The sequence below is a fragment of the Sardina pilchardus genome, chromosome 13 (genome assembly GCF_963854185.1).
Source record: "Sardina pilchardus chromosome 13, fSarPil1.1, whole genome shotgun sequence".
NCBI lineage: Eukaryota > Metazoa > Chordata > Actinopteri > Clupeiformes > Clupeidae > Sardina > Sardina pilchardus.
The window spans coordinates 18483817-18498816 of NC_085006.1; the positions used below are offsets into that span (position 1 = coordinate 18483817).

Sequence of the window (15000 nt, forward strand, 5' to 3'; positions counted from 1 at the left end):
GTTTCTCTGGTCCATCTCCTCCATAACAATCCCACCCTCTCTCCTGAACACCCACCTCACACACACACACACACACACACACACACACACACACACACACTTGATGTGTGTACATGCCGTTGCCCACCCCTTTTGTCGATGTCACCTTCTCTGGTAGCAGGGTCTGGCGTCGGTGCCAGTGGAGCATGGAATTGCCAACTGTACATCACAGCTGTCAGCCTCGCCCTTGTGCCAGCTCTTACACCTCCCTCATGCTCATGCTCATGCTCACACACACACACACACACACACACACACACCCGCTACCCACCCGCCACCCTTACCCACCTTCTCTCTCTCTCTCTGGCTATGCCAAGGTCACAGCGCCACCAACCCCCCTACTGCTTCAACAACCAGAGCAAGATTCACAATCAGTCTTTCACTAAATCTTCCACTCGTTCTCCCTGTCTCCCTGCCAGTCTGCCTGCCCTCCACCATTCTCCATCTCTCTTTTTCTCTCGCTTTCTTCTACTGAGCTCCTTTCCACACCTCTCACTTCCTCATTCTCTCTATCTCTCTCTCTCTCTTTGTATCCTTCTCTCTCTCTCTCATCACTGAATTCCAGCAGCTACTCCTCTTCCTTTCTTACCTCTCAGTCCCTCCCTCCCTCCATCTCTCTCACCCATATTGAAATCCCTCCCTCTTGCCTCCCTCTCTGCCCCCCTACCCCTCCCTCTCTGCCCCCCTGTCTGTAATTCTATCATTCTCCTGCCCTTTCTGTCTCTCACCTTCTGCTTCTCTTGCGTGTCAGCCGTGCATCGCTGCTGTCACTCTCTCGTCACCACGCCGCGCCAATCAATTCCACCCAGATGACTTTTATTGGCAGTCTCTCAATGGCCATAAACAACAATGACCCACCAGCCAGCAGAGCTGTAAAAAGCCAGACTCCCGTGTGGCACAGAGGCGTGCGGAGACGGAGTGTGTGTGTGTGTGTGTGTGTGTGGCGCAGATATACACACATGAGTGTGCATCATGCGTGCGAGGAATCAATTCATCACTTGGCACTTTTTTCTTTTGCCCCTTTTGTGTCTCCTCTCCAAGCGGGGAGTCCTTCCCTTCCTCATCCGTTTGGGAGTGTGTCATAATCAAGTACATCGACCGGCATCTGCCTGTGACTTCAAACAGGCCTTTCTTTCTTTCCAACTCTTTTCTTTTCCTATTCCCAGGCAAGACTCAAGAGCCACCTGACACCGCCGGTCTGTATCTGTGACTTGCCTTTGTTGGCAATCTCGAGTTGGCTGCGGCTTCGATTACAAATGAGTAGAAATCTGGGGCCATTAATTAGGACGGCAGTTCTCTCTCTCTCTCTCACTCATTCACTCACTCACTCTCTCTTTCCCTCTCACACACACACACACACACACACACACACACACACACACACACACTCTCTCTCTCTCTCTCTCTCTCTCTCTCTCTCTCTCTATCTTTCTCTCTCTCTCTACAAGAAAGGAATGGAGAGTTGGTGATGATGAGCAGAATTAAAGCTGTTCTTCCTCTCTTTGCACAGGAGTCCCTGATAGCCTCTGCTTTTTGTGTGCAAAGTATCGAGAGAGGAAAGAGACAGAAGTCTTTGGCCAAGACCCCTCATTATTATTCAAGAAAATGCATTGGCTTGCAGGAAAGAAAAAGGGGAAAAAAAGAAACCTCACGTAGCTTAGGTTAAGCTCATTTTTCCCACTGTCTTCAAATGACATCCCGCTTGGAAGTTAGTAAATTAGGTCACATAAAAGTGCCCTCCTGCACTTTTCATTCTCTTTGATTATTTATTCAATATATCCCAAGTTTGATGCAGAATATTTAAGCAGATCCCTTCCCACTTCATGTGATGTGTACTTAAGAGATTCAGTTCCACTATTTTAATCACTGTGATGATTCATCAAGAGAAATAAGTCTATTCAGTTTGACTTCAGCCACTTCCTTTTTCTGAGTTCAACATCAAACTATTGAGCATCGCATGTTCACCCATCTACTCTGCTCTGATGTTGAGATGATTATGCCGCGGGCATCGCGGGAAATCTGAAGACTGGTGCAGCAAGGCTTTACAAAGGCAAGTCAAAACAGATGATGTAATCTAAAGAATGACCTGGATCATAATTTCAATATTTCAAATCATTCTTTGCTCAGACTTTTACTGTATGGCTGAAGTTCCAGTTAATTAACAAATCAGATTCCTGAATCCAACAAAACCTCACTCAACGTCGGAACTGTTATGTAACAAAATCAATAGAGCATTCCACAGTTTTGCCTTGAACTCACATTCATAGTGCACTCTGCACCGACTCCACACACTCCCAATAATTCACTCACTTTTCGCCCTGGAGCTTGTTGGTTTTCACGATCAGGTCCTGAGTTTGATCCTTTGCAGCCTGGAGGCAAACAGGAAGAGAGAGAGAGAGTCACACCACGATCCAAACCAGAGTAATAACAACCTTGCGATAGTGGAGGAATGTCTACGACTCTGGCGAAAACGACTGGAGGCGTTGACGCAGGTGTGGTGAAGCACGTGTTAGCACCGCAGCTTCACAATCGTTCTGTCTGCATCGTTTTGGATACGAGTGTCTGCTAGATACCAGTCACCTTGGCTGAAGTGCCCTTGAGCAAGGCACCTAACCCCTCACTGCTCCCCGAGCGCCGCTGGTTGGGCAGGCAGCTCACTGCTCTGGGTTAGTGTGTGATTCACCTCACTGTGTATTCACTGCGTGCTGTGAGTGTTCACTAATTCACAAATTGGGAAAAATGCAGAGAGCACAAATTTCCCTCACGGGATCAAAAAAGTAAATATACGTATATATACATATACTTTATTATTTACTTTTGATGTGCGAAGAAAAAGCTCACCTTCAATCTGTTGGTCATCTCTTCACAGCATGTACTCATAGCCTGAACATCTTCATGCACACTTTCCAGCTCCTGTATGAGGTGATGAAGAACAACCAGTTCCAATGATCATCAGCACAAAAGCAACCCATACCATAACATATAGCATAACATATACTGTAGTGAACATTTTCATGCTCTGCAATTTATCTTTACTGGCAGCACATTTTACTTTGCATATATTATGCATATTCAAGCATACACACACACACACAAGCACACACACAAACACAAGCACACACACACATACAGGTAAAATCTGAGAGTGGCTGGTCGATTTCAGACACAAAGTAACATTTTAACACTATGTGGCTGGTGAATTTAACCAGAAAATCTGCTAGTGGCTGGTAGATGTACACATTTTCAAATTTTAATTTCCACCCCTGATTTGCATTGAGCTCAATGAGCATCAAACCAGCTAATAGGCTAACTGGGGGGGAAAAAAGACAAATTACAGTACCATGCCAATTCCTAGGTATGGTGAAGGGTGTGATGATGTGGGGCTATTTTAATTCTAAAGGTCAAGGGAGCTTTATCAGGATGCATAGTATCCTGGATTCATGAAATGTATTAAAAACATTTTTAGGAAGGAAGAACATTTATTTATTTACGATACATTATTCATTCACAAAGAAAATTTGTGTCCTTAAAGGTTGGATATTTTCATATTTTTTTCATTAAGGCATTAAGATAATTTTTTTCAAAAAGTTGATTTTATATTCCTCCTTTTAGTCAACTTTAGCATGGATTCATAAACGTATGAGCACAACTGTATATATGACAGGAACGTCTGTCTGTTTGAAGGGCTGTTATTCACATATCTCTCAAACCATTCCTCCGATTGATTTAAAATATGGCAGCTGTCTTGCTACGGTATATTTATATTTATTTATTTATATCTATTTATCTATCTATCTATCTATCTATCGAACAATTAGTTCAATCAATTGATTTCAAACATGGCAGCTGTCTTGCTACGGGCACAAGAAAGTGCAGTGCCAAGTTTTACGTTGTTTGGATAAGTCATGCAAATTATATTGTTAAATATATCGGTAATAAAAAAGAGGCACACATTGTCTTTCTCCGCTCTACTGTAGCCAGTCCCCTTCTCACACAGCACAGCACAGGGCCAGGCACAGAGAAGGTAAGCGGAGATTTGGCAGCACTGAATCAGGGCACAGGGTAGGTCATGACGAAAGATATTTAGATGATTGCCATGTCTGCAATAACCATAGACTGTAAAAAAATAGGCAATATCCCAGTCTATTAGCCTAGCTTAGCATAATGCACTGAATGTGGGTTACACCAGTTAGACTACTGGCAGTAGCAGGAGCAAAAACGACTAATTGGTGATGCGCCTAATGTCTCCTACTATCCCGCGCCACTCACCCACTGTCTTGAACCACTTGCCTACTGTGTTGTGCCACTCGCCTACAGCCTGGTAAGAGTTAGGGTTGGTATAATTGGCAAGTGGCATGGTACAATGGTGCAGGACAGTAGGTGAGTGGCATGGGACAGTGGTGTGGGACAGGTGGCAAGTGGCCTGGGATAGTGGACAGTTGGTAAGTGGTGCAAGACAGGAGGTGAGTGCCATGGTAAAGTGGCGCAGGACAGTAGGCAAGTGGCACGGAACAAAATCATTTTGTGAGTCACTCTGTTCGGTCATAGAATGTCCATGCATGTAAAGTTAACACTCATGAGAAACCGACAAAACACCCTCCACATAAGTTTGGCTATGATGCAAAATGTTATGTACAGTATTCATATATCTCATACAACTAATATTTGTCTCACCTCTTTAACATCTTTAAATATGCGCACAAATTCTTCATTTATTGACAGACTGCGTCGCTCGATGTCTCCTCGAAGGTTTCTTCGTGTCCGTAAACTGTTTTCAGTGAAGAACACCGACAGAGCTTTCAGAGCTTCCAGCATCTCCTGCAAATCAATACGATGTTTTTAAAAAGGGCAATAATAGTTCATGTCTCCACAGGAATTTGTATACAGAAATCATGTTATAAACCTCCAAGGGAAATCGTTTTGCCAAGCTACGTGGTTGGTTACAAACTACTTCATATTTGCTAGCTAGCTGCATTAGCTAACTTAAAAAGCAGTGGTGTGTTAGGTTGGTATGCGGTATGTAGCCTATTAATTATTCCTAGGCATAGACAGGAAAACAATAATGCATAAACTACTATAATTGCATTCTCATGCATTTACTGTCTGTTTCCCAGTCTGTCAATTGTCAACTGCCTAGACGGCTAGCTAGGAGCTAACATGGATCATACGTGGAAGAAAAGATGTAATGTTACCTTGTCATTGTCCAATCTGGTTTCCAAAATTTTATTAAGCTTCCTTGACAAAGGGTTATTGGGCTGGGCAGTGACATTGCCACTGTTTTGAACAAGAGGGCTGTCACCTGCGAGCTCTACCTTCGTGTCTGCCATCCTAACTTCGCTTTAGACTCGACTACCAACACGTCAACGTCAACAAGGAAGTTTCCAGTGCATCTACAAAAATGCTCCCACTGAAACAAGGGTTGAGTAGTTTTCGTTCCACACAATGGAATCAGCGCAGGAAATGTTATATTGTTCAAAACATACCAACATTTGCAATGTATGGAAATATGTTAATTTATTGATCATTAAATATTTTCAATTAACGAACCTTGAATGTCTGGCATATACTACTTTCAAAGAAGTGCTCAGACTGCAGACCCTGGTATTTGCAATATTATCTTAGTATGCTATAATAGGACTAATTATAATTATAGGCTATCTAAATATTTAAATCGTGACTATAAAAATCCTAAATTTCTCTTTGTATAAATAGCCTACTAGCTCTGTTCTAGGCTATCTACCTGGCTGTTTTGAAGACTCTGAAGGCTATGTTATTTGCATAGCAATAAAATTGAAGACCATCAAAATGACATTTGACAAATAGGCCTACCTTGATTGGAGAGGGACAAAACACATTAAGGCTACCCTATCTCTGCTTAACAGATAACACACAATAATGTTCTCTGATTAATCAACTCAATCCTGATGTTTAAAATAAACAGCCACCTCGCTTTCTCTTCACAGTCTGAGTTAGAAACAGCTAAAACAATATGCAGGGCTCCAGGCTACCTACAGTGGTGACCTTGTGATTGGGAATAGCATGGCAGCTTCTGACACAGAATATCACCCCCGGTTATGATTGCATCACACGAGAGAAGGAGAGAGAGCGAGCGAGCTAGCGAGGGAGAGAATTGAATTCATAACCCTTAATCCACCCGTGGGGACAGATGGCAAAGGGGAACCACAAGGTCAGTCATTCCTCTTGTATTCCTCACCACGAAGTGTGTGTGAATAATTCACAAACGTACTCCCCGGGTAAACTTTACTCCACCGCGTACTTTCCTCTAATCTTTATCAGAGGTGTCTTGACAAACACTACAGCACCCCCTCCTTTCTCATCAGGCTTATCTCCGTACTGTTGATTTCCCTCCTTCAGACACCATTGGCCGGCGCATCAATTGGACTCACCAGCACTTTAGGTGGTCCATGAGGGGCTACAGCCTGGTGGTGGTTGGGGGGTGGGGGGGGGGGGGTCATGATTTAGTGCAGTGCTGATAGCTCTGCAAAAAAAAAAAAAAAATCACACATGTGGCGCACGGGTGTGCAGTGTGCTGGGCGACTAAGGTAGGCTATGTCATCGCCACCTATTTCGCAGTTATTACATGATAATATTAGGCTACATGTAAAAATGCTTTTGAAAATGAGGGATTTTCAAAGGGATTTGAAAATGGCACACAAACAGTTGTCCCCGAGACGTGAGGTAAATGGGTGCCTGATTATTAAAATGTGTCGGCGGTGATGAGACATGAACTTTAAAGGAGAGAGAGAGAGAAGGAGGGAGAGATATTATGCTGTGGCACTATGATAGCGGAGTAGAGTCCAACCCCTGGGTGGAGATTTGTGTGATTGATGGTCCCCTTGTGCGCTCACTCGCACACTCGCGCCCCCCTGCAACCTTCCCAATTTCACCAGCACAAGGAATGTGGATGCACAGCTGGTCCCGTCGCTGAGCAGATTGGGAAGTCCGTCTCTCATTCGCGGCAGAAGACCGATATCGAAGGACGGAACACCGGAGTCAACTTCTATTCCGGCGTCCACTACCGCGTGGGACTAAAGTCACTGCATTCTCGCCACATTCTTTACGCAGAAAGCGATCCTCCTCCTTCGCAGAACGTGAACTTAGTCCCACCGTTGGCTCCACTGAAAAGTTTTCGCTTTTTACCTATTAATCGGATCACAATGCAAAACATCAGATTGGGATTATACAAATAACACAGCAGGAGGCGAATGATCACGTAAGTGAGAATGTTGTGCTCTCTTACATCATGTGAATGTATGTATTAAGTGACATTCTTTCCGTAAGAGCTGTGCGATGCCCGCTCGACTTGTCCCCGCTTGCCTGTCTGCCTGCCCCCTGGTTTGCAGCCCTCAACACCGGACTCTCTACCGTGCATTTTCGGTGCCGATGCTCCACCAAACAAGCGTTATTTCTTCATAGTCATACATATTGAGGATTGCCAATCTTCAGAACGGAGTATGAAGCTTAACATTTGTTTAATAATCACTAGGTTCCATCCTAGTGATTATTAAACAAATGTTAAGCTTCATACTCCGTTCTGTAAGAAACCTGGGCTGAAATTATAGATGGGTGGTGATTGTGTGCTTAGCGCTCTTAATATAACTTTTGTCGCGTGTTTTTATGTGATTCATTTTCATCAGTAATAGGTTTACAACTGTAGTAATAAAAATCCTCCTTTGTTCCGTGCCAGTGTAATTTACGATTAATAATATTTCTTGTTATGAAAAAAAAAATCCCTTGGTGTCCCAGACTTAATTTGCTTGGGTGCCTTTGCGCTTCACCGGGCAATAACGTTATTTTGCCCATTACACGCGGACCCCGAGTGAATAAATCATGCGGCCTTCACAAAGCCAACATTAAAGCGCTCTTTGTTTTAAGATAAGTGTGTTCCTTTTCATATCCTAACTCGCAACCGAATTTTGCACTATTAACTAACTTATTTGATACATCTCCTCATACAATTTCCTCTCTCTCTTTCTCTCTCTTCCCAGGGGACAAGAGGACGTGGACGTGGCCGAGAAGCATGGACGAGGCAATCCCTGACGTCCTTTAACTCTGCGCATTGCCATCCACTTGAAGCTCAAAGATCCCATATCGGATACGCCACAGTCACTTTTGTCTTAGGAGGGAGCAAAATATCAAGCAAATCCCAACCTCAGTGCATACACACACATACGCCTTTCTGTGCAAAGTGGGCCCTAGAGCTCACTCAGGCCAGCCATGGCATCCAGCCTTACATGTGTAGGGCTGCTATGGGCCTTCCTGTCGCTGCTGAGTGCCGCCGCCTCCTGCGTTGGCTTCTTCATGCCCTACTGGCTGCTCGGCCAGCAGATGGACAAGCCGGTGTCGTTCGGCACGTTCCGCCGCTGCTCGTACCCGGTGCGCGACGAGGAGCGCCAGGCCACGGTGATGGTGGAGCAGTGCGGGCGCTACGCCTCCTTCCTGGGCATCCCCAGCCTGGAGTGGCGCATCTGCACGGTGGTGACGGGCGTGGGCTGCGGCCTGCTGCTGCTGGTGGGTCTCACGGCGCTCATGGGCTGCTGCATCTCCGAGCTCATCTCCCGGACCATCGGACGCGTGGCTGGGGGCATCCAGTTTGTGGGAGGTGAGTTTTTTGGGGGCCGGACAGGCCAGTGCTGGGGATCTGGGCATTGGGAGAAGAAGATGATGTATGGCTTGTGAAGTGATTGGTGGGTGGGGGGGTATGTTGAAGTGGATTCTGGCAGTTCTGCTGCTGCTGTGTACGTGTGTGCGCATGTGTGTGTGTGTGGATGGTTAGAAGTGGAGGTGTGATCACACTAAGTTTGGCCAAGCTGATATGAAACGGGACTCTGGGCAGCCGGTTTGGTCAGAGTGTGTGTGTGTGTGTGTGTGTGTGTGTGTGTGTGTGCCCGTGTGTGTGTGTGTGTGCGTGTTTGTGTGGTTGAGGTTCACAGACAACTCCTGTTCATTGTCCCTTGAAACTCTCCTCTAACTTTGTTGGGGGGTTTGTTTCTCTGTCTGGGTCTTGGGTAATTCAGGATGCCCTTCTGTGAGGATCTGCCAGATCGGATTAAGACAATGCAATCGGTGGTGTTGTGTGTGTGTGTGAGTGTGTGTGTGTGTGTGTGTGTGTGTGTGTGTGTGTGTGTGTGTGTGTGTGTGTGTGTCTGTGTGTGTGTGTGTGTGTGTGTGTGTGTTGGGGAGGGGGGCTGGTTCAAATGAAGCCCTGGCACTGGAGAGATCTGTAAATAGAGCCAGGTTTAATACATTCCTGCCCTTCAGGGTGGCACAGATGCCTTTGTTCTGATGTCCGTCCACCCAGCGGTTGTCTGGCACAGAGGCTTTGCCATGCTGACAGCACCGGGTGTCTGGATAAACGGGAGGGAGGGGGGAAGACGGGAAGGGAAAGGGGGAACCGGAGCGGAGCGGAGCGGGGGGGTGAGGGGGGGGTGGATCCGGTGCTGGCCATCACTCCTCTGCCCACTAGCAGTGGACGTGCCTGGGAAAGGGGAGCCCGAGCCTGCCAGCCTGCTCCGCGGGGGGTCGTTGCTGAATGAGGACAGCTTGATGCGATATGTATGTGTGTGTGTGTGTGTGTGTGTGTGTGTGTGTACGCACAAGTGAGGGTTTTGCACAGTAGCCCCGTGCAAACTTGCAAAAACTTCTGAGCTCCCCACACCCTCATTAACTTGAGGCTTGCCGTGTGTGACACACACACACACACACACACACACACACACGCACACACACACACACGCACAAACACATGCAGAGACACACACTCACTCACTGTGGTTCACCACTCTGCTATTAAGCAGTCACTGTACGACTGTGCGAAGCAGAGGCAAATGGGTGCTGACAGGCCCTGCTTTATCTGCGGGCCGCGAAGGGGCGGCTTTTCCAACTTTAATCTGCTCATTTGATTATCGTGGCAGCGTCCTGGCAGGACGAGGGTGTGTCTGAAGCGAGTCGGCGAGTTGATTGTACCTGCGGTAGTCTCCGCAGCAGGGCGGGCAGGCACCGGTGATTAAGGTCTCCTCTTAGCAAGGCAGGCGGGATGGGATCTGACGCTGTGGCGGAGGAACAAGGGCGGGACGTTGGTCCAGCGCGGCGTGATGATGACAGCGCTTCCTGTCGGGGAGTAGCGATAGAACCGCTTCTTTATCTTTATCGTGCAAAAACGCGCGCGGCAACAGACGCGTTGGACGGCTGCCTGGCTGATGTAAGCAAATGTTATGTTGGTGTGAAGGTGCGCGGCACGCATTTTTAATTGGCTGCAAATGGCTTAATGAGAGCACATGCTGGGGACGGGTTGACACACGCTGCTTTTGGACGCGTCTCCTCTGGCTTTGGAGGCCTTTTTCTGTCACCGCTTTGAAGTCAGTGCAACCGAACGAATTTGAGTAGGCAAAAAAGAGCTCGCATGCAGACACACACACACACACACACACACACACACACACACACACACACACACACACACACACACAGACACACACACACACACACACACACACACACACACACACATACACTCACTCATGCACACACACATACACACACTCACTCATGCACACCCAGGCTTAGGTAGGTACTACTGTCAGGTCTGTGATGTTTTCAACCCAAAGGACAAAGATCTCTACAGACGTGTGCGCCGGCAAGGTAATTGGGAATGACCTAGTCGCATGGCCCCCCCGGCGTGCTTCGCAGAGCGCCTCTCCTTCAATTTCACTTTCTCCAGGGAAAAGGGATGAGTGGAGCGTAGGAGAGAGACAAAGTGGGGGGGAACGAGTGACAAAAGCAAATGCACTTAGCAGGGAGGACAGGGGAAAGATGGAGAGACAGGCACCGCCGGTGAATGTCAAAGATAACTCAGGCTTCGGGCATGTGAGAAGAAGAAGAAGAAGGAGTGGAACGGGGGAAAGGTTGAGGAGGAGGAGGAGAAGACGCGAGGAGAGAGGGGCCGGGGCCGGCTGGAAATCTTTAGAGGACTCCTAATTATATGGACATTGATGTGGTACGGGGGCTATAGGCTCCCGAACAGCGAGAAAGCGTGAAGAGAGAGAGGGAGGGAGAGAGAAAGAGGGAGAGATGAGCTCAGTCATGCAGAGCGTGAGGGAGGTTAAAAAAAGAGGGAAAGGTGGCGGTGTGGGGAGCTACTAATGGAAAGCAGGAGAGAGACAGAGAGCAGGAACTGGAGAGACAGAAAGAGAAGAGGAGAGAGAGAGAGAGAGAGAGAGGGAGTGTGTGTGAGAGAGAGGGAAATTGGAGGAGAGAGAGTGGGAGATTTATGAAGGATAGAATAAATAGAGAGAGGTAAGAGAGTAAGAGAGAGCGAGTGTGCGTGTGTGTGTGTGTGTGTGTGTGTGTGAGTGTGTGCGAGAGAGAGCGAGTTGGCCCCAGCACTCCCTCGTCTGAACGCCTGTGTCCTCCATTGTGCGGCAGCTCATTTCCATTGTTGAGCCGTAATGAGGGCTGTCTGGTTAGTGGGGGCCCGCCGGCCCGGCCGCCTCTGGGCCTCTTGGCGCTCAAAAGAGACTCCCCCAGATCAGCCATTCATGGCTCTGGCCCTCATTTGGCTCCATAATGACTCCGGTAGCTCCACGCAAAAGAGGAGTCGGCCCGCTTGCGTGACTACCAGGCACCTCCTGAGCTTTAAAAGGTCGCTTGTTTCTCTCTCTATCTCACTCTCTCTCTCTTTCTCTCTCTCTCTCTCTATCTCACTCTCTCACTCTCTCTATCTCCTTTTCTCTCTCTCTCTCTCTCTCTCTTTCTCTCTCTCTCTCTCTTTTCATTTGCCTCTGTGTGTTCCATCCCTGACAGGCTCAGAGTGGTCAATCACGTGTGGTGTGGCCATGATAAATTGCGCTGCTCTTTCGCGACAACACAATTTCCGTGTCGCCTTGTTTTAAGAATTAATCAGGCCCCTTCCTCCTCCTTGGACGGTGTTGCCCCCCCCCCCCCTCCACACCCCCCTTGACCAAAAAAAAATTAATGTTGCTGCCAGCATACCAGGCTGTAAATTTTGGTCATGTGCATACAGTAAATCTCATGTGAAACACTGTGCTGCTTTATAGTGGGCCGTAATGTTCAACCGGAGGCTGAGTTGCAGAATGACATGCTATTCTCATGGAGAAGCATGACGCCTCAGCCCATGGCTGTTGTTTATGCAATTACATTATTTTGTGGTATACATTGCGTGTGTCTTTTAGTGGCTATGGGAGCACACATTATTTTGTGTGTTCGGGGTACTATTGCGTGTGTGTGTGTGTGTGTGTGTGTGTGTGTGTGTGTGTGTGTGTGTGTGTGTGTGTGTGTGTGTGTGTGTGTGTGTGTGTGTGTGTGTGTGTGTGTGTCTTAGTGGCTATACGGGAGCTTGTGTGAGTGCAGTGCACAAATATATATATTTGCTGCTCTCTCGCCAGTTGGACTTGGCCCAACAGCATCTCAAAAATAGGATTCCAGTCCTTTTTTAGCCAGCGGGAACCATTTTGCTGAAGTGTGGGATGAGATCCATTTCAATCATGCTTCCCACACAGAGCAAGGCACCCTTGAAATAAAGCACTCTCAGAAAGTCTAACCCCCACCTCGCCCCTCCCTTTATCTTTCTACTCTTCACTAAGGCTAAGTGTTGCGTATAGCCCTTGCCTGTGACTGTTTCTCTCTTCCCCCCCCCCCAGTTATGTGTCCTCTTTTCGTGACTGTTGCAAAAAGAACGAAAGCCCAACATCAACAAAAAAAAGCAAAAACCAGCTCAACCCAGCTCGGCTGGAACTGTCTCTGTGTTGTTCCCACTCGATAACAAGACACACAGATGAGAGAAACTTCCGGTGCTTACTTACATATTGATCGCCAACGTACTGTATTCCGTGGCTGGCGAAGGATCGATAAGCGTTGTCAGTACGCAGTGCTACTCGAGGACAGTCGCTTCATCGTCACTAATTACACATTTCTCAGTGATTACTGATTGGCTGGTGATTAGTGTTGGCTCTTAATTGCACCCTCCAGCATCAAAAACAGTTATTAGCCCCAAGCCCGAGTGGCTGTGTTGTATTTTTCATTACCCCAGTGGCAGCAGGTGGCCTGTATTTTGACAGCTGTGTCGCGTGTCGGGGCTGCGTGAAACTTCCCAGAGCTTATTTCTCTCCGCCGTTCCCGATTTCCTCGCTGAATTATTCATCGGTGACCCGTCAAGGCGTGAGTGGCATGGATCTAAGAGTCTGCAAAATCCTTCTGCTAGTTTGAGGGATTCGCTTCAACTTAACTGCCTGTCTCTGTGTGTGTGTGTGTGTGTGTGTGTGTGTGTGTGTGTGTGTGTGTGTGTGTGTGTGTGCAATCTGAGGATGGCTCAGTATCCAGCCCTTCCACTACCACCACCCCCAATCCACCAATATCCATGAGCCCAATGGGGCCTGATCCCCCCCCCCCCTCATCCAGTGCTTGTATGGACCCTGAAGGAGAGCTTTGTTCCTCAGAAGGATCCTCGGCCTGTCTAGACTCCCCCGGACATTTCATATGAAATCAATGAAATCCAACCCGAAGCCATATGTTTGTGGGGAATGCGAGTGGACTGGGATGGTTAGTGGGGTGTAGCCCCCCCTGTCTCAGGGCGGATGATCCATCTCACTGTTCTGTTGGGGATGCTGGGGGCGAAGCAGCAGGTTTGGGTCTGGCCTGGTCTTTGTGTGCTGAAGTGCTTGGGTGAGATTACAATGCAGATGATGCAGTCACTTGATGTGCTTATTCTGGTTGTCAGCTGTTTTTGCAAGGTGGAGGGGGGATTATTAAGTCTTTCAACACATGACTGTGCACACACTCACACACACACAAGCACACATGCTCACACACTCATACACACAGTCAAGCACACGCTCATACACACATCACACACACATACACACACACACCCTTCTTCACAGGCATTTCTTCAGGTCCTATTTTTGCAGCAACCTCAAACCAATCTTTTTCCACACGTGAATTTTAGAAATCATCTCACAGCAGGATAGGCTGTCATTTGAGCTAGAGTGCAGGGTGTCTTTTCCAGAGAAGAAAGTGAATCCAACACCACGCACGCTCCCAAAAATCCGAGCAGCTTTGCTTCCATGGGCTGTTTGCTACCCCCCCCCCCCCCCCTCACCTTCACGCTGTTCCTTCCGCTATCATTTTGTGTTAGCAGGAGTGTTATTGCTGTCAGTCTTAATCTTAGCCTCTCTATTGCAGTTTGGCTGGATTCACCTTTCCCCCACTTCACTTCTTTGCTTTCTCTCTCTCCCTCTCTCTCTCCCTCTCCCTCTCCCTCTCCCTCTCTCCCTCTCCCTCTCTCCTCCTCCTCCTCCTTCCTCTGCTCTTGGGCTGCATTGCTGTCCGCTGAGAGAATAGAAACTCAGCGGGCCAGTGCTCAGTGACCCGAGGGTCGGCCCTGCCAGACAGGAGAGGGAGGGAGAGAGAGAGGGAGAGAGAGAGAGGGGAAAAAAGAGAGATAGAAAAAGTGTGTGTGAGCAAAAAGAGAGAGTGGGTGAAAGAGAAAGAGAGAGAGAGCAGGAGAGAAAGTGCTAGATAGAGAGAGAGAACAGGAGAGAAAATGCTAGATGAGTGAGAGAGACAGCGAGCGAGGAACGAGAGAATAAAGAAAGAGTAAGCGCGGAGGGGGCGGAAAGCCTGGCTTCAGTGGGATTTATCCCTAGCCAAACAGGAAGTCTGGAGAGCGAAAGGGACAGACAGGAAGTGTTGTTTCAGTCTGTTGAGTTGTTAAGTCTTTGTTATTACTGCAGCTGCATGAGCACCGCACGCTAGGAAGGCCCTGCAGTGCCACGCTGGTCATTCCTCACCAAACTGCGCCAGGAGCGTGCCAAAGGACAACGCTCGAAAACGACCCCGCGTCACCCCGTCTCCCAGTCACCTTATTAGATTAATAATGGAGGCCTATATTCTATCTATCCAAAAAATAACACGGCCAGCGAA

General features: G+C 47.8%; 2 protein-coding genes across 2 annotated transcripts in view; one reads left to right on the plus strand and one right to left on the minus strand.

The window, feature by feature from the left end:
• cog6 (component of oligomeric golgi complex 6) overlaps window positions 1-5388 on the minus strand; it is a 39548-nt gene extending 34160 nt beyond the window's left edge. Inside the window, exons 1-4 of the mRNA XM_062552405.1 lie at window positions 5232-5388; window positions 4714-4857; window positions 2881-2952; window positions 2350-2408 (exon numbers count right to left, since the gene is read on the minus strand). Of these exons, the coding sequence (XP_062408389.1) occupies window positions 2350-2408; window positions 2881-2952; window positions 4714-4857; window positions 5232-5366 (410 nt within the window). The 5' untranslated portion in view covers window positions 5367-5388. The remainder of the gene's footprint in view (window positions 1-2349; window positions 2409-2880; window positions 2953-4713; window positions 4858-5231) is intronic.
• Window positions 5389-6917: 1529 nt separating this feature from the next.
• Window positions 6918-15000, plus strand: part of LOC134099523 (LHFPL tetraspan subfamily member 6 protein) — a 57777-nt gene continuing 49694 nt past the window's right edge. Inside the window, exons 1-2 of the mRNA XM_062552412.1 lie at window positions 6918-7273; window positions 8049-8662. Coding sequence (XP_062408396.1) covers window positions 8278-8662 — 385 coding nt within the window. The 5' untranslated portion in view covers window positions 6918-7273; window positions 8049-8277. The remainder of the gene's footprint in view (window positions 7274-8048; window positions 8663-15000) is intronic.